This window comes from Pholcus phalangioides, unplaced genomic scaffold, assembly GCF_987345545.1.
Source record: "Pholcus phalangioides strain wild (caught in Gottingen) unplaced genomic scaffold, Ppha-v1.0 ptg000001l_1, whole genome shotgun sequence".
NCBI lineage: Eukaryota > Metazoa > Arthropoda > Arachnida > Araneae > Pholcidae > Pholcus > Pholcus phalangioides.
In genome coordinates, this window is record NW_028301594.1 from 10,869,103 (window position 1) to 10,889,192 (window position 20,090).

General features: G+C 35.7%; 1 protein-coding gene across 1 annotated transcript; it reads right to left on the minus strand.

Annotated features, from left to right (window-relative positions):
• Window positions 1–3,362: 3,362 nt before the first annotated feature.
• LOC149089855 (uncharacterized) lies at window positions 3,363–7,317 on the minus strand. Its single transcript, XM_089235469.1, has 2 exons — window positions 7,238–7,317; window positions 3,363–5,426 (listed from the first exon to the last, which is right to left on the minus strand). The coding sequence occupies exon 2, from the start codon at window positions 5,413–5,415 to the stop codon at window positions 4,516–4,518; it is 900 nt and encodes a 299-aa protein (XP_089091595.1). The 5' UTR covers window positions 5,416–5,426; window positions 7,238–7,317; the 3' UTR covers window positions 3,363–4,515.
• Between the last annotated feature and the right edge of the window lie 12,773 nt (window positions 7,318–20,090).

Sequence of the window (20,090 nt, forward strand, 5' to 3'; positions counted from 1 at the left end):
CATATATTTCTTCTTTGATATGAGTAAATTTTGCGTTCCCCCTACACATGCATTTGCCAATAGTCGTCGAAATTCCCAGAATTTTTTTGTTTCTGCTTTTTTTTAGTGGTTTTGTTTTGGAGTTGGGAAAAAATTATTGTTGTGGAAGGTTTTATTAATCTGAATAGTGACGCCATCTATTGTGGAAATTTGGATAAGTGTCACATATTTCGTAATACCGCAAAAAGACTGCTACCAATATTCTGAGTGTTGACATTGTAAGTACAGTAAAACCCCTCTTAACGGACACCCCTAAGATGCGGTCAACCCTTTTCTACGGCCAAATAATAATTTTCCCTTGAAAAATAGAAGTATGCTTTTCCAACTCCTGATTAACGGTCACCTTCCTTTTACGGACGAATTTTTTTGCCCCATCGGGGTACGTAAATGAGATCTTTTACTGTATCAATGAAACCAGACATGGCCCCCATCTTTGCTCTCATATGGGATATTAACCCGTTATCTCCTAAAAGGTTAGGTTGTCTTTTCTAGAGAAAAGTGTTTTCAGTGTTAATATAATGATTTCAATCGGTTTTACGTTATCTACTCAGCGCAAAACACAGCTATGTAAGTTCGCACTAAAAATATTTCTATTTTTGGGACGAATTAATCAATTTTGCATTGATTCCTATTAGAGTGAGGGGGGGGGGGTAACTATTTCTGTTTCTGAACAAAATTCGGTTTATGAACCGTCTTCCGGAAAGAATGGCATGTAGTAAGTTCGTAAACCGAGGGTCGATTGTTCGAAGAAGCATAGATAATATACAATAAATAGGCTACGTTTCCAATAACCGATTTTAATAGTAACTCACCAACTTTTTTTCAGACAGCAACAGCCCGAGAAATTGTAATTGACTGATCTTAGATTTCCAATTGATGGCAGCATTAATTTTATGAGGATCAGCACCAATGTCCAAAAATTCATAAATTTGGCCCTGAATCTAATGGGAAATAGGGAGGGGGGGGGGGGTTTGATAGGAAAGAAATTCTGATAAATGGTGGTAAGACAAGTAAGATTGGGAAAATCTGGACTTGTTTTGATCATATCAACTATCACAGTAGCAATAAGGCAGATTCAAATGATGATTTATATTAAATATTGTGTACCCTATATGAATTATTTTATTGAAGAGGAATTATGTGAATACTACATGACGCTATTTTGTGCGTTTTTTGTAACAGACTGATGTTTTCCAATGAAATAAGTAAATCCAGTAATAATATTAAGTAATATTTTCCGGATATGTAAAATATTGATTCAGGCATGTATGTATTATTTCAAGTCATGACCGACCACCGGGCATGTAAATTTTTGCAGATTTGGCCAGCCCTGATTCAAATGCGTTGGGTTTTTGTATAAAAATTTGTATTTATTAAATTCGATCACCAAAGAAAGCCATAATTTGTATTATACATTTTTTTTTTTTATGTCCCAAACCAGCATTACATAAAGCCGGGTCCGCACCCGCAGAATTCCGCAGCGCAAAAACCGGTTTTAAGGTGACACTATCACAGCACGGGTGATTTTAATATTCGATTTCACGTAGCCACTCCCCAAAACCGGTTTTGCGCTACAGAATTCTGCTCAGTTCATCGGTTATGGACCCGCCTGCACAAGGGTCACCATTTAGTATCGCCGTATCGCAAACAATCGTAATTATGTTTGTTTCCTATTTTTGTCATTGGTATTGATGTTCCAAGATTGTATTGCAAGAGTCATAATAATGTTCTGTAAAAATAAATACATAATAACGTGATCCTCACGTATTCCCAAGTGATTCGTATGATCTGTCCAGGGAATTTTTTAGTGATAGTAGACATCCATGCCAGTACCGGGATTCAAACCCAGCTCTGCACAGCCAAAGGCTAGTGTAAGTACTCGACTGCCGGGTGGAAATGTGAATACGTAGTTGTACATAAATGAATACTGTTTCGTAATCGAAATTACGTTGATATGAATAATCTAAAATTCCTGTACAACTTATATTAAATTCAATATGGCTCGAGGACACGAATATTTCGGAATTGTACAAAATTTTTACCAAAACTCACCTACCAGACGTCGGAAGTCATTTTTTGATTTCTTAATTAATTCTGGGGGTGCTGAATTCGATGGTAAAAAATACTGTGGGTGCTCCAGCACTCACTGCACCCCCAGCTACGACGGCACTGTTTCTTACACATAAATGCACAATTTTGTTTTTTCCCTCTAATTTCTGCAAATTTTCTTTAAACTTCTGTCTTTTAACCCGAAAGAGAGTTGAGTTGATATGCTATATTGACACATTATACTGTTTTTAACACGGGGGAAAAATCATGTTTAATATGTTATTCGTACACACTGCATGCATATTTTTCGAACATTTCCCCCAAATCTACAAATTTCGCAGGAATACTGCTACAGTGTGCTTGACAGTGCGTGCATTTCTTGAACATTCCTTTAATAAAAAATTTCAGGACTGCAAGAGAATTTTTTTTTCAATATATCTATTTTTATATCTATCAAAATTGGTAATTTATTGGGCTTTTGAAGGAAAACAATTATTATAAAATCTTTGACTGGTTTATTTCAGAGCCCAACAAGTTTTCGTCACTGCAGGGATTACAATGAATCTGTAACGCATAGGAACTGCCGTTATTATTAAACTCCTATATTTTCGGTTAGTTATTTTACAATTTCAGTTCTTACCTGCCTGAATATAGACTATAAAAACATACCCATAGAGTAATATACAACAGCCTCATATCACATTCTTTTTTTTACGCTATTACTATATCACAGTCGTATTTTTTTTCTTCATTAGTATTCAGCTTTCGTTTTCATTGCCTTCCTCAATTTTCTAGACCATTCTGTCTTTTCGAATTTCCTTAATATTTTTTTTATTACAGTATGAATAATGGATGGTCGCTTCTGTTGTCATTAATTTACGAACGGACATATGCACCGCAATTGTATTAACGTGGTACGCGTATCTGATCTGCCCAGATTTTGTTTCCTGAAACCACACGTACTCTTTGATTTTTTTGCATGGTTTATTACCAGCATAATTAGTGAACTTTTCCCTCACAGCATGCCCGTATTCCCATCTTTAAAAAGAAGAGAAAATTATATAATCAACGAGCTTTCATTACCCGTGACATGACGCAACACTTGTTTCATTATTTTTGTAGATGTCTTTGATTTGTTGAATAATACATATATAAATGTCTTCTTTGTTTCAGACAAATTTTATAAATTCAATAAATTAATATATTTTTATTTGTTTTTATGTATGTTATATATGTACATGAACAGAGTAAATAAAGATCATTTAGTCGTGATACTTGCTCGTTTATTCTCCTCATCTCCTTCAAAGAAATAAATAATGATTTGCTCGTATTTATACATTCAAAAAAAAAATTCACCATTAACTGACTATTTGATAAGTCGTCTTATAAGCGCTTTCATATGATTGACATGCTTGCACCGTATTTTCCTGCTTGTAATCGGTGGATTATGCGTTAAAAACATCGACATTTCTTAGTGCGGGTTGTACAGGGTGTCCTGTAAATGCTAACAAGGCACTAACTTTCAATTAAAAAGTTGTTGCCCTATCTCTTCTGATAAAAACAAAACAAATTCTGTGTTTTAGTTCCACTTAGAAACGTGGAATTTTCTTTTTGTTTCATGGGAGAGACAGGACAACATCTTTATAATTGGAAGTTGGAGCACAGGGGGACTATAAAAATTTAGATTTTTTTATTTTGTTATACATTGTATTTTCACTCTCAAAACTATTATATGATAATTTTTGAACACCTGTTGAGCATTTTTTAAACTGGAATTATGCCTTTATGACGGACGGTTGATGAAATCAAGGCCTTGCCAGCACTTACAGCTGTATAAACGCATATACAGTTGCATCTCATCTGCAGCTTTTCCTTCAGAGTTTGGAATAGAAATATATATTTATAAAAAATGATATTTTTTTAAAGTGGGAACTCTTAAGTATGGGTTCGTAAGCTTGGATGAGAAAAAATTTACCCACTTGAGAAAGAGGCTATCTGGATGTTACGCAGAGGCTAACTTCGAAAAGAAAAGTTTGTTGTCTCATCCAGAAATCTTGCAGGCAAGTACGCTAACTAATACACCACAGAGATACAACATTCCTTTCCTTATAACACGCATAGTAGCGTGATGCACTAAGTGCAGACATTGCAGGAAAACATCGTGAAAAAGGATCTCTCTCTTTGTATCAACTCATTGTTTTTTACATCGCTGTATACTGAATATTTATATTGTAAAGGAATCCCCGTGGTCATTCATTTTATAAGCACACATAATCCGGGGGACTTTATCTTATTGGCAGAAAGAGTTTTTCTCAAAGTAGTGAAATTTGCATCTGCTGATTGCACGCAGGAAATTACGGTGCATACATTGATTTTACTTATAATGGTGTTGCGCATGATATTCCATTGGGTCATGGGGGAAAAAACCTATTTGCGATAACTTTCCAAAGCACTGTCGAGAATAGCCAAAACCTGTATTATAGCACCATCTAAAGAAGGATGGTTTTGACCCTCAGGCAATTGTCTCTTCTTACGACCGAGTCCACCGGGTGCCCCTGCTAACTGAAGTGCTCCTGCTGATGCGTTGTTTTGCATGATCAAGAACAGTGTAGACAACAGATTAGCGTTCAGCGGTATGATGATGGCAAATAACAGTAGCGGCAGCAACAGCAATAGCAAGAGCGGCAAGAGATTGTCCTCTTTTTCGTGATGATGTGACGGAACGGGAACAGGAAAAAAGAAGCCTTCGTGTTCGTGGATGTACTTACGACTGACGTCGTGATACTTGTCATCGTGGTACCTATCGTGATGGGACTCCGAACCGATGTAGTCGTCGAATATGTCCAAGAAATACTTGTTGCCTTTCTTCTTGTTGGCGATACCGTGGTTGTCTTTCTTGGTCTTCCAGTTCCCTAGGCCATAGTCCAACTTCCTCACACCAGACGTTGTCTGAGATGATTGGCCTACCGACACTGGTCTGTAACGCCCTTTACTGCTTGAGTGTTCCTTACGACCACTTTGTATGTCGTCGTCATAATCATAGTTCCTGGAATTGATCAACGGAGAACTGAAGTTGCCATTAGCCCATGACAGTACAGGAGAACGCTTTGGATTCGGACGCCTCTTTGAAGGTTGTGAAGATGGTAGATGGTAGAAATCCGAGTGATCTTTCTTCCTGTCTGCGTTTGTGTTAATTGATGATGCCGACGCCCAAGTTACGTTGACAGGATTGGCAAAGGAAGGCGCCAAGTCAAAATCGAATGCTGAGACGCCTCTGTGAAAGCCGACAGAGATGCTGCAGATCACAAGCAGCAACAAAGAGGACATGTCCAAGTTGGCTACAATAAAAAAAAAATTATAGTATGTCAGTGACAATTATGTCATAATTCATTTTTAATAAAATAAAAGTAATTTATTAAGATTATGTGGATAAGCATCTAAATTTATTTTTCTTGAAAAACTTGTAAGCGTTTGCAATACTTGTAACCTAACAATGCGTTTCAGACATGCATATGCCTTTACAATGGTTTGTCACTTCTTTGATGCTGCCAATATTGCAGTTTATTCCTTTATAATGGTTTGTCATTTTCAATCCTCCCAGAAATTGAAGAAAACCTGGGCATTGCCGGGTATTATGTCTAGTGTCTGATAAATTTAAGGATTTAACAATTTATCATGCTTATATTTATTGGATATTATACATAATCACCGGTAAATGCGATAAATTCGCAATATTTAGCATAATTACCAAATGGTCGGTGATGTACATAATCCAAGATTCCCCGAAAGATTCCCTCGTTTGCCAAGTCCGGCAAACGAGAGACCGGGGTTCGAGTCCCCGTGAAGGCAGAGATGAAATTTCTTCCTTGCAATCATCATCTTCAAAACAATAAAACCAGTCTTTCGAGGAATCTTGGATTAGCAAGTGGAGAGGACATTTCTATATATATGCATAATCACCGGATTCATCACGTTTACCATACATCGCAGATAAGGCTGAGTTGTATTTTCCAAATTAATGCTAATAATAATATTACTACAGTATTAATTTATATCATTCAATATTTTTTTCACTTTTATACAATGATGTCATGAAAAATATCTTTTTGTATATCGTATGTTGTGCAACCTATAATCAGGCGAACACACAAGACCACATTTTATACATAATTTTTTGTGTACAAAATGTATACACACATATAAAAAATGAAATTGGGCACATCCATCCTTCCTTCAATATATATAAAATTTGAGAGATATGTCGCTCACAAATCGAAATTTTCAACATGTATGGTACTCTTATTTGCATGAAAATAACCAGTTCTTGAATTGATATTCAGTCCTAACTACTTAACTAGAAAACATCGAGAAGTAAACACAGTTTTACCTCGATATAACAAACTGAGATTGAACAAATGTTTTTAGAAGTTCCTGTGAGTATATTTTATCAACCCCGATGTAACAGTTTTTTCAACAAATCGGGATACGACTGTAAACTGTACGTGTTGTTGAATGAATATTAGTAAAATATTTGATTCCAGAGATAATTTATGGTATTTTACCCTTAAATGCATATCTTTACATATGTCCAAAGGGTTCCGTAAACGTTCATTACTGCAGCTAGTTTGAAGATTAAAAATTCAAGCCCGCCTTTGCACATACGGTGAGGTCATATTCTTTCCATTTTATGTTTTGAATTTGCTGCCAGATACAATATTATCGACACCAACTCTTTATTTATTGCAGAGCAGGTGTGGCTGTGATTTCGTTAATTTATTAAAATGTTTTGTTTGTATTTCCAATTTTTGACCTTGAAAAAATTGCAATTCGATTTCTTTTTTTCTTTCTATAGTTTGAATCATAAAAAAGATACTTTAGTTAGATATAGAAAGTGATATTAATTCAATACATTTATTTTTTGTGTGATTTTTGAGGCTTTGCATGGCTTCAATAATGCCCTATATAAACAGAAAAATTCGAAACAGATTGTTCTGGCTTTCAGTACGTATCACTAACACTGAAAAAAAGTTATCAGCTCGAAAAAAAAATCTTTGCTCATCTTTGGTCGAAAATCCTCAAAATATTTGTTTTAGTAATTAAATATTATCATATCATTAATAATGATAATAATGACACTAAAATTTCTTACCTGGATCACATAATAATGCGAATAACTGAAACGAGTCCCATTTAGGACAAGAAAATAGTTCGCACTGAGGAGCAGCACCGCTTCAGCTCTAAAATCCGATTGACAAGTTTCCTTAAACCGCGACATAAACACCAAATTTCTAGAGGACCGTAGATTTCCAAGGACAGCGGTTTTTCACATGCATATTTATATAGAAAGAGAGTAATTAAGTCTATGGTCAGGTGATCTTGACCTCACCCTATCTTTGGATACCCGTGACCTGTCGGGGGTGTCGTGGACACGGGATTTTTTTTTTTTTTTTTATTGTATCCATTTACTATTATATATTTGCTTGCTCCGTCTTTAGTATACGACCGTCCAGCCATCAACGTTTTTTTTTTTTATGTTATTTGTCCGTTTAAAGAATTGTACGACTCAACCGTAAAATGGTGGCTCGTTGTCGGAAGCAGTTAACTGTCCAACAACAATGACTAAAAAGGGCCTGGGAAAATTACCGTATAAGTGTCCAGTTTTGTCTTCTTCTACAATATCGTCATTGTTAGCAGCTCTCTCTAGGGAGACTCTATTTCTAAAGATTGAAGTAGTTCACTTCCGCGTGTTACGGAGATATTCTGGATGCTCTGCTGAGTTTTTATTCTGAATAATGTCGGATTTATTTGTTTTCTTTTTAATTTGTAATAAAAAATTATGTATCTTTCGTTCATCTCAAAATAATTTTCTTTAGGATTGGCACGAAATGTGCGTTGTTTGAAAAATCGATATTTTCAAGGAAAAAAAATCATACAATATGGGATATATAATTTATATCCTCGGGCCCCAGATACACCAGATACACTTGCAGCCATGAACCTCCAGGGAATATTGGTGTTTGTCATGGAGCCCAACTTTAGTCGTGGACCCTCCTGGAAGTATTGATATCTGTCACGAACCCCCATTTATAGCAACAAAAACTACAGCCATCCATCAGCACAATGAAGGGCATTTTATCCAGTACTGGTGAATGTGATGAGATAGCAATGCAATCCACTGGACTGTGCAAAACAACTCAAAGTTTCATACTCCTATCGAGAGATGTCACCAGAAATAAAATTTTTGTCAAATCATAACAATACCACTGCTGCATTCTACCACTGCAGCTGAGCTTTTACGCTTAAATTTAATTAAGACTTTTCTTCTCAAGTAATTTCAGCCTAGCATTAAAAACTTTTTAATTCTACAACTGGACCGTGGGCCCCCTGGGGCTCCAGGCACCCCCATTTGGGAGCCACAAGTGTATATGCCGCATAGACTCTGGAAAAATTACAGATCGAAATTGCCATATTCCCATAAAGCATGTAATATTACTATACATCTCTATCCAGTGACTTTAAATATATACAGGGTGTTCTGTTAATGGACCGACAAACTCAGAGGGTTGTTAGTAGGCATCAAAAGGAACAAAAATTGCAATGGAACATGCTGTCGCAAACCACGTGGAGAGGGTGAAAATCGCGAAAACCACATGCAAGTTATGAGTCCAGAGGAGACGAAATGTGGATGTCAGTTGATCGCTGAATGCGTTCGTGTGTTCGCTCACCATATCTAACACCTGTGCACACACTGGAGGATCTCAAAGTGTGGATTGTCGTCGCTGCGGCAGACATCAAAAGCATACCTGGTATAAGGGCCGTCTTAAGAGCATCATGGGCCCCCGGGCCAAATGATTCTTCTGAGGCCCTACGTGGTGAATTCTCGGAAATTCCAACCACATTTCATTTTTGTGAGGCCCCTTTTCTCTGGAGGGCCCCCCTTGCCGTGCCAGGGTGGGCCCATGCGTTAAGACGGCACTGCTGGTATCTTCGAGCGCGTCCGGGAATCGTTTTTACGTCGTTGTAGACTATGCAATGACGTCAGCGGCCACCACTTCCAACAACTCTTGTGATAATTAATCAAATAAATCTTTTTGTAGTTATTATTGCACTTTTTGTCGTTCCAGCATGACGTCGGAACCTGCATGTGTTTTTCGTGATTTTTACCCTCTCGGCGTGGTTTGCGACGCCATGTTCCATTGCAGTTTTTGTTCCTCTTGATGCCTACTAACAACCCTCTGAGTTTGTCGGTCCATTAACTGAACACCCTGTATAAGGGTTAATCTCCGGGCTTTCAACCCTGTCAGCAGGGATCCTATATCTTAAAGATGGATTTTTAGGCAAGTATTTTTCACATGCCCTTCCTGTTTAGTATGTTTATGGAGAAAAAAAATGACGACTCATCCAATGCATGGATTTCATGACTAGACCGTCAAGGATCTCAAGCATTAATAAGTCACAGGTCTAATGCGTAGAGTTCGAGAACCACTACAATGAGATGTAGGGTAAAATTACTCTGTACAGGCATTTATTAACAATATGGCAATTTCATTCTGTAATGTTCCCAAGGGGGTCCACGGCCCAACTGTTAAATCATAAAACATTTTAATGCTAGGTTAAAAAAATTACTTTAAAACAATAGTCTTAATTAAATTTAAGCGCTAAAGCACTGCTGCAACATTAGTAGACTGCAGCAGTAATATTGTTTTGATTTGACAAAAATTGTATTTGTGGCGACATCTATCGATAGGAGTATGAAACTTCATTGAAGTGTATCAGAAACGTGTCAGGATCTAGTGATTTTCTGCTATTTGTTTTTATACATATATATGGTTCGTTTTCTTCTTTACGGCACTATTATCAGTGAAGAAATTTCTGCATTTTGCTGTAAGATATAATCCCCCCCACCTTCCTTTATAGGCTACACTGAATCCCTAATTTAAAAAAAAATATGACAGTCTTTAAGAATTACGATATCACTATTCAAATAGTAAGAAACCTTTACCAACATTACACAAAATTAATTAAACAATCTTCCATGTTTTGAAAAAAATATTAATAAATAAACTATATTTCTGATTAAAATTGACCCTTTCAGACCCTGTGCCACAGATGTGTAGGGTTACATTGCTCTCAGTATAATTTTCTTCTTTTGACCTCAGTAAGTTAAGAGATTGTGTAAGTTTTGAGTTATAAATATGGTTACTATAAACTTTGGGGCTTTCATTAGGGAGCAACATTTAAAGTTGAACTTTCAGGGTTTTTTTAAGATGAAAGGAAACACACACACACACATTTTTCATGACGAAAGGAAAGACGGCTACTAGGAGAAAGTGCCGCCGGGAAAAGCGTGATTTATTACATAAAATTTGGAAAAAAATTGTTCGTGAAGATGAATATACCCTACATCATCTTGTCTGAAAAACTAAGTGAATATTTCTTCACAAAACAAATGATTAAAAGAATTGAAAATTTGAAGGAAAAAAATTGAAAGAATAAACAATTGCGGACATTCGTGTTTTTAATGCATTTTTTGAGTATCAAAAATGGGGAGGAAAAAAATTTGAAAATTCCCAAAAAAATGAAGATGCTCTGGTCTGTGAAACGGAAAAATTATACATCCCTGTCCTTAATAAAAAATCAATTGAGTAGGTGAATGAAACGATTTCATATCAACTCTTCCACGGAATCTCTAAGGTTACAGTGAATCTTCAACTATTGCTCTCGGTGTAGCAATGCTAATCCACCATATAATTTGTGTTCTTTCGAGCTCTTTTCAAGTGATTTCGCTTTTTTTCCTCTTCTCATTTACAATTGATTATCTAAGGAAATTGCCTACTGTCTATTATCTAAGCTTATAATGCTCGTAGGTTCCCATATGCTATGATAGGTGGTCATCGGATACACAATCCTACTCCTGCTAGATTATCTCCATAAAATTCGTTTCATTTATTAATATATACATTTTTTTATCAATGGCTGACTTCAAGACGGGCACGCCATGTTGAATCACGTATATATAACTTTATTATTATTATTATTATTATATTTTAGGTATACCGTGACAGTCCAAGTCACACAGACATTCGTTGCTAGCAGAGCGAGACTTTTCTATTACTGATGAGTATTTTTCCTATCTATGACCATCAAAGTGTGAAACAATTACGTGTGTTGTTATTTTTTTATTTCTTTTCCACTCGAAGAAAACCCAAACAAAACAACAACAAAAAACAGCTAGCGGAACATTATAAGATATCAGACGAACCGAGTAATTAAAAGCGTTTTCTTCGCATGAAAACAGTTATGATGATAATGAGAGGATAATTGAATTGAGCTGAATTGAATTAAATAGTGCGAGTTACTCGATGATTAGATGGAAACGGATGAGACAACTTACAAGCATACATATAGACTGAAATAGATTTACGTTCCGTTAAAATGGACAAAAATATAACAAACGCTTCATTTCGAATCGAAATCAGTATTTTTAAAAATTAAATTTATTTAATTTGTTTTCTTCCATCTACAAGGTATTTTTTCGTGTACATAGTTTAACCATATTTTCTCTGACAAAAATATAGGAAATCAGGATCTCTAATACGGGGAAGAAACGGGAAATCGCCAGTTGTAGCCACAAATGTCGCGGTTGAGCAAAGTTTCAAATTATTGCTAAAACACCAAAAAATCGCTATCGGTGGGAAATGAAGCACTACTGCAAATCGTTTATTAAAATCAATTCCACGGGGGAAAAAGTTCAATGTGACTGGACTGACCGTATTTCATCGAGAAAAATACGGGAAGTCGGGATACCAAATATCAGAAGATATTGAGAAGTCACCAATATTGTCTCTAAAAATTATGCCGATGGTGCTCAAAATTGCCAATCATAACTAAAACCACTGAAACATCGCTAATGTTTAACATGACAAATACGTGAGACAAATATTTGTATTCATAAGTCATAATTATCTCACGATACATATTATATACTGTGAATGCTAAATTGTGGAAATAATTTTTATCTTTCATTTCAGTAAAGAATAAAAGTTCAGATTGGGGGCTTGGCAATGTGGGAAAAAACACATTACTATAAAAAAAAGGCGAATTGGCTAAAATTACGAGAAAATGTAGGAATGTCCCGGAAGATGAAGGTAAAATTGCGAACCACATTGTTTCCCCTCATGCTAGAAGCACGAATGAGCAATGTCCTTGGGAAAAAAAAGTACGTGGGAAATTATGTTTGAATGTTTGCTCTACCCATGTATACTATGGAGGTTATTTTATATCATTTGCTTAAAATATTTTATAACATGTATCAATCGGGATACACATTCATGTTTCAGGCAAAACTTAGATAGCAAAATAAGGTATCCAACCAGATGATAAAAAAAAAGAGGGAAAATTTGCACATTCGTGCTTCTAGCATGAGGAGGACGATATGTAATATCCTGTATAAGGATGTTTAAGGCAAATTTCCCTGTTTAAGGCAAATTCATGAGAAAATTGCTATTATTACTTAGTTCCTTATTTCAACATAAAAATTATCACATTGAAGGCTTTTTTTATTAATAAATAAAATATTATGGGTTTTTAGTTCGTAAATTTATCGGTATACATTTATACGTATATGATATGCTATATTTATGAATGGGCATTTTATTCATAAACTGATATTATACCGACAGAAATACCCGACGCTGCTCGGGTTCTCTCTTAGAGCAGGAGTCTTCAACGCATAATCCGCGGGCCACATTTGGCCCTAGGAGCTTCTTATAGAGGCCCGCCGATAATTTTTAGAAAATGTTTAAAAACATTGAAAAACGATTAGTTCTAGAATTGATTAAATAAAATTCTAAAATAAATGAAAGAAATAATTCTAAAATAAATGAAAGAAATAATTCTAAAATATAAATGAAAGAAATAATTCTAAAATATAAATGAAAGAAATAATTCTAGAATATAAATGAAAGAAATAATTGCTGAACAAATTGATGAAAATTAAGAATAAATGAGAGAAATAATTTCATATTGATGAAAGTAATAATTGCAGAATTGGTCGAAAAAAATAACTTACAAATCAATGAAAGAAATAATTTCGTGATTCCTGATAGAAATTATTTTTCACAATCAATAAAGGAATAATTGCATAATTATTGAAAGAAATTATTTCAAGATATATTGAGAAAGTGAAAATAATTTGAGACTTATACTGAGATAAATAACTGAAGAATCATTTAAAGTGATTTCAAACTGAAATTAATCTCAGAATTAACTAATTTAATCAGTAACTAATCAAAAACTTTTTCATAATTAGTGAAACAAATTATTTCAGAACTAATCAAAATTAGTAATTAATGAAAGGAATAATTTCAGAATACATAAGTCTTCAATTAGTTTTTGTGTATTTATTTGTATATTATTTTTTGTGTACTTATTTGTATATTATTTTTTGTGTACTTATTTGTATATTAGTATTTGTGTACTTATTAAGTCTTGGCCCCATTGGTCATTTCTACTAAATTACATGAGTTGGTGGCCCGAGAGCTTCGTAGGAAGTTTCAATTTGGCCCCGCCGTATCTGAAAGGTTGAGGACCCCTGACTTAGAACATAGTTTCACAAACCTTTTGTTCTATATCGTCCCTTTCAAAATTTTTTTCTTTTCATCGACCCCAAGTCAAGTCAACCCATTGGATCTTATAGTAAACCAGAAGCTTCTATCGTTTCTCTTAAGATACACTGACTTAGAGCATTAAAAATCAATTAAAAAGTAACAAACCATAGTAAAAAGACAAATACATATATCTTTGCCTTATTCAAAAACACACATTGATCTTTAACAAAAGTAAACATTCTGAGCTTAAAAACCACTGTTTCCAGACAATTTTTTTCGACCATCTTGAATATTTTGTCTAGTTCAAACAAAGTGTTTTAAAGTCATCTCATGTTTAGGTAGTGTCTCCTGCTCGGTATGCATTCAAAAAACGGTGGAGACTGTATCGCAGGTCGCAGTATTCTAATTATTATTGTGTATGGTTCACGGGTAGACTGATGGGAAATCAATTTTATACACCGTAAGCACATTAAAGAATTTGAAATGCATTACTCAATTTTAATACACGTACAGCTATTAAACTTACAGATTGATGCATCAATTTACTGGAAATAAGGATAAATAATTTAATTTCATAAATATTAAATTTTTCGTGATATTTCTGAAAATACTCATGTTGAAAAAACTTGTATGAAAACGTCAATCTCAGAGGGCATTATGCTAAGATATTGATTTCGAGTTTAGTCGTATATGCTCCACCAACTTCGACACGCACGTATCTATTTCCTGCACCGCCTTATATTAAGTATGAACCAGTATGACATTGAACCTCCTATAAAGCAAAGATATCGACTTCTTTTCCGAAAAGGTCAAATTTTTCGTATGAAACATCACGGGACAAAGACATTAAATGACGCATGAATTTCTCTCTTCGATCCATCAGATCACATGCATATGTATAAATGCACGAATTTCAGACAAGGTGAGATATTTGCATATCGTACCGTTGGGTCGATAAGAAATCGAGACTCTATACATAGGCTTTCTTCGGTAAGTTTTTTGATCATCCATGCTAATTAATATGGTGTATTTCTTACAATAATTTTTCAAATGCTAAATTCATAACAAGTGTTATATTTCATTACCAAATCTTAGTTTATATATATTCTGTCATTTTTTTCGCCTATTCTTTCCGCTCTTTTGAACATTTTAACGAAAAAACAATGCCATTGGTTTACATATATATATGGTTACTGCCAAAGCCCGAAGTGCGGTCACTTCGCAAATCGGCCGAGAGTTTGCAGAATTGACCCGGGCTCTGGCCGGCCACTTTGCGAATCGGCTGGAGATCCCTGGTCAATGTTCCACGTGCTGATGTAAGACGGTCCGGTAGGCTCCAAATCTATTTTTTTCATCGCTAACATGTGATACATGGCTATATACTGTATTTCATTAGCTCTATGTGTGTGACGAGAGAGAAAAAATAAATTTAAGAGAGAGAGAAAAAAACTATTTATATAATAATATAGACACACACACACACACAACATATATGTATATATAGGTTTTTTTTTCTGTCAAATTTTGAAGAAAAAAAATTATTACCTCGTCGTGACTGCGATATGATGGGTTGCTATAGTACATGGTTATCATAAAAAAAAGACAAATGGTGATGACTCCGAATCATGCCTTTTCTTTTCGGACTCTTTCCAGAGATCTCCAGCCACTGCGCGAACTGGCTGGCCAAATCCTGACAAATTCGAACATTGGCCGGGTCAATTTACAAAGAAATCGGCCAATTCGCGAACTGGTCGTTTGTTCGTTTTCGGGCTTTGACCGTAACATATATACACGTGAGGCTCTATACATAGGCTTTCTTCGGTAAGTTTTTTCATCATCCGTGCGAATTAATATGTAGTTTTTCTTAAAATAATTTTTCAAATGCTAACTCAAACTGACTCGTATATTTCATTACCAAATTTTAGTTCATTCAATTTAATTTTTCACCTTTTTTAGAAACTTTTTGTACTTATTAACATTTTAACGAAAAAATAATAGCACTTTATATATATGTATATATACATGTGAAAATCCCCATCATTACCACAGAAAAAAATAGAAAGATACTCTTTAAAAAGCCATCGTTATTGTATATAACTTCATGTCTACAATTCCCCCCCCCCCCCCCATTGCCTATACGCGTGAAATAAAATCTTCCATTTTCCTCGTCAGAAAATTGGTAACGGTTGGCTCTTCATGCCCCAATTTCCCAGTTAATGTGAAACTGTTCAACGTCAATAATTTTTTTTTTCCAGCTAGTTTTTTAGATTGTCTTTTTAAAGGCAATAATAATAAAAAATTGCATTGGGCATATACACTTTATTGTATAGCTTAATGATAGCTCTTTATTCTAAACGTTCGTACTCTTTAGCCTCATTTTCTCTTTTCAATCCTGAATAACAAATAAAATATTGAAGAAAATATCTCATTAACGTGTCGCGTGTCTGTGAACTCTTTGCCGTTTGTTTCAAAAGAATGGACACAATATTTCTTTGGATAGTGCTGTATACGTGAAGTTTTTGATACGATATTGATGATGATAATTTTCCATCCGTTCCAATACGGTCAGACTTTCTTTGATGATGGTTAATATTTTGATATTATATTATTTGATGTTAATTGTTCATGCTACCCACTTTTCGTTAATTGATTTCCATATCTCCACTGCAATCTTACATATTCTTCTACGGAACGATGTTGTTACAGACATCAATGATGACTGTGACATACACTGAAGAGCCAAAAAAACTGGTTCACCTGCCTAATATCGTGTAGGGGCCCCGCGAGCCCGCAGAAGTGCCGCAACAAGACGTGGCATGGACTCGACTAATGTCTGAAGTAGTGCTGGAGGTAATTGACACCATGAATCCTGCAGGGCTGTCCATAAATCCGTAGGAGTAAGAGGGGGTGGAGATCTCTTCTGAACAGCACGTTGCAAGGCATCCCAGATATGTTCAATAATGTTCATGTCTGGGGATTTTGGTGGCCAGCGGAAGTGTCTAAAGTCCGAAGAGTGTTCCTGGAGCCACTTTGTAGCAATTCTGGACATGTGGGGTGTCGCATTCTCCTGCTGATATTGTCCAAGTCCGTGGGAATGCACAATGAATATGAATGGGTGACAGGATGCTTACGTACCTGTCACCTGTCAGAGTCGTATCTAGACGTATCAGGGGTCCCACATCACGCCAACTGCACACGCCCCATACCATCACAGAGCCTCCACCAGCTTGAACAATCCCCTGTTGACATGTAGGGTCCATGGATTCATGAGGTTGTCTCCATACCCGTATACGTCCATCAGCTCGAAGCAATTGGAACCGAGACTCGTCAGACCAGGCAACGTGTTTCCAGTTCTCAACAGTCCAATGTCGGTGTTGTCGGGCCCAGGCGAGGCGTAAAGCTTTGTGTCGTGCAGTCATCAAGGGTACATGAGTGGGCATTCGGCTTCGAAAGCCCATATCGATGATGTTTCGTTGAATGATTCGCACGCTGACACTTGTTGATGGCCCAGCATTGAAATCGGCAGAAATTTGCGGAAGGTTTGCACGTCTGTCACGTTTAATGATTCTCGTCAGTCGTCGTTAGTCCCGTTCTTGCATGATCTTTTTCTGGCAGCAGCGATGTCGTAGATTTAATTTTTTACCGGATTCCCGATATTCACGGTACACTCGTGAAATGGTCGTACGTGAAAATCCTAATTCCATCGCCACCTCGGAGATGCTATGTCTCATCTCTCGTGCGCCGACTATAACACCCCGTTCAAACTCACTTAAATCTCGATAACCTGCCATTGTAGCAGCAGTAACCGATCTACCAACTATGCCAGACACTTGTTGTGTTATATAGGCGTTGCCGACCGCAGCGCCGTACTCTGATTGGTTCCATATCTCTTTATTTGCATACGCATGCCTATACCAGTTTTTTTGGCTCTTCAGTTTATATGTATAATATATTATTAATTGTCAAGATGCCGACTACAGATGTACAGTCGGGAGGGGGCGCCTTCCGGTTGTTCTCCGGTGGGCGCCCCGGCCCGGCACCCCCGATTCTCCCCAGCACGATTCAACCCACACGGGTAAGTATATCCCGGGAGGGACAGAGCCTGGGTCGTGTCTGGTCTGACGGGGTCTGTACAGTCGACGTAGATAATTTAATACATATCGTGTATAAAGAACGGCAATTAGACAAATACATATAATGGACAGTAGATTTTGGTTCATAACTATAACAGTAATATCATATTAAAATTTTGTAATGATAAAATCAGTAGAGTTTTAGACATGTTCAAACTTAAAATGCCAAAAATAGCATTCTTCGTAAAGCGCGTTCAAAGTTTTTATTCACAGATTACCTGATGTAAAAACGCAACAATAAAGTGGGCGTAACTTCGGTTCTAAGAGTGAAATAAACAAAAAAAAGTCTATTTTTTGGAATCACAAAAAAATGAAGCTTTCTTAAAAAATGAAAATAAAAACATCGATATTTTCTGCCAGAATAACATTTCAAACATAGTTGGATACCTTAAATACATAACTGACGTATCATAATAACTAAAAATACGCAAATAATAAATATAAATTTTAAATGTTAACATTAACTCTTTTAAATATTCATAATTATAAGGAATTCGCTAATCTACTCATTCGAATTCGGAATGAGAAAAAACTGGTATCAAAATCAGACAAGCCATCCCATTTCCAATGAGGACATTGATACATGCCTATATCATCTTCCGTTTCTATAACGAATATTTGAATAAAACATGCAAATGTTTGCACCATTTCATGCGCAATGTGGCCATGAACCTCGTTTTTTTTTTTCAAATAAAAACTTTGACCGCTTTTTTTTTAAGGTTTCCTTCCTAATTAAAAATAGAGAGGAACCACCCTATATTCGCAATTCGTGTGTTATAAAGATTTTATATATTGCATACTTTCGTATTCGCCTTTCCTCGTAAATCGTGATCTGCACCAGCGACAACATCGTTAACTATATTCAAATCCGTATCCTCAAAAAAATTATAATTGGATGGAGCAGGATCTAGCATCCGTTGGAAAGAGCAGAAAGTATCCAAAACCCATCTTAAGCTACAATGGCTAATAATGAAATCAGGCCGAAAACCGCATAAATGCCATGAAGGTAAAACCTCATTCCAAAAACGTATTTGACAGTTATACACACGGCATTTTGTCTTTGCTAATAAATTATGAGTAAATGAATGTTTTTCGAAGAAACGCATGCAAATTATATGCCGATATATTCAAATTAATTCTTGATTTATACAAAGTGGATGAGAAGTCCCAGACACATTTTAAAAACTAATAACTTATCAACCAATTGACATAAAAAATTGTGTTTGCATTAAAATACTTATGATTACCTAGAGTTTTTTTTTCAATTAATTAAAATAAATGTTCAAATTTCACTCACAGGTAGTGCTTTAAAACGTGAAACTCGAAATAATACATAAAATGCATTACAACCAGTGCATAATTAATATTTATGACAATTTGCGTTACATAAAACTTACATTTCAATATAGGATCACCTATTTTAGCTCGGGCTCCATCTAAACGGGTGAAAGGGTTACTCATGTTGAAATATGGTAATAACATTTGTAAATCGTGATGAACATTAATTATGCACTGTTTGTGTTTCATTTTATGTATTATCTCGAGTTTTTCGTTTTACGAGATGCATTTATGTTAAGTATTTCTTCCAGCGAACATGTATACGCTTTTAGCTGGAAGTGAAATATATTATTTTTCAACGTTTTTACATTTAGCAAAAGATTTACTGATGCACAGAGAAAGCTTGAATTCGATTCTGCGATATGTTGTCCACGCAGTGCTGCTCATCACAGTCTATGCAGTGGATAAAGAACCATCATCAATGTCAACACTGAATGCTACTTCTAATCAGCTGAATGCTCCGATAAAAGGCCGGACATTTTCTCCGACGCAGAGGCTCGACTTCATCCAAGGACTGGGTTACGTCGACACTGTGTCCGTTCTGTTGTTGTCTTCAATACCAGTGCTAGTGTTAATAGGTCTCGGCGCTTTCCTGACACCACTGTATGCTCTCGCCCCTGCGTTCTCATCCGGCGTAATGAATGCCTTCCAGCAGAACAATGTTAGACTACAGAAGAACGAAGACAGGGTATCAGCTTTTGAAGACAGGTTAGACAAAGCCAGGGCATATTTCAAACAGCGGCGGGAAAAAGGGGGTTCTTGAAAAGTGGAATTTTCAATAGGTATCTGAAAATAGTTTAGAGTTGTTCCTAAAATATATTGAAGATAGAGAATTTATTTGAATATAATTTTACTATAAAAATATATATATATATATATATATTATGGCTAGTGAAATTGAGAAATGTTTAGCAATAAATTG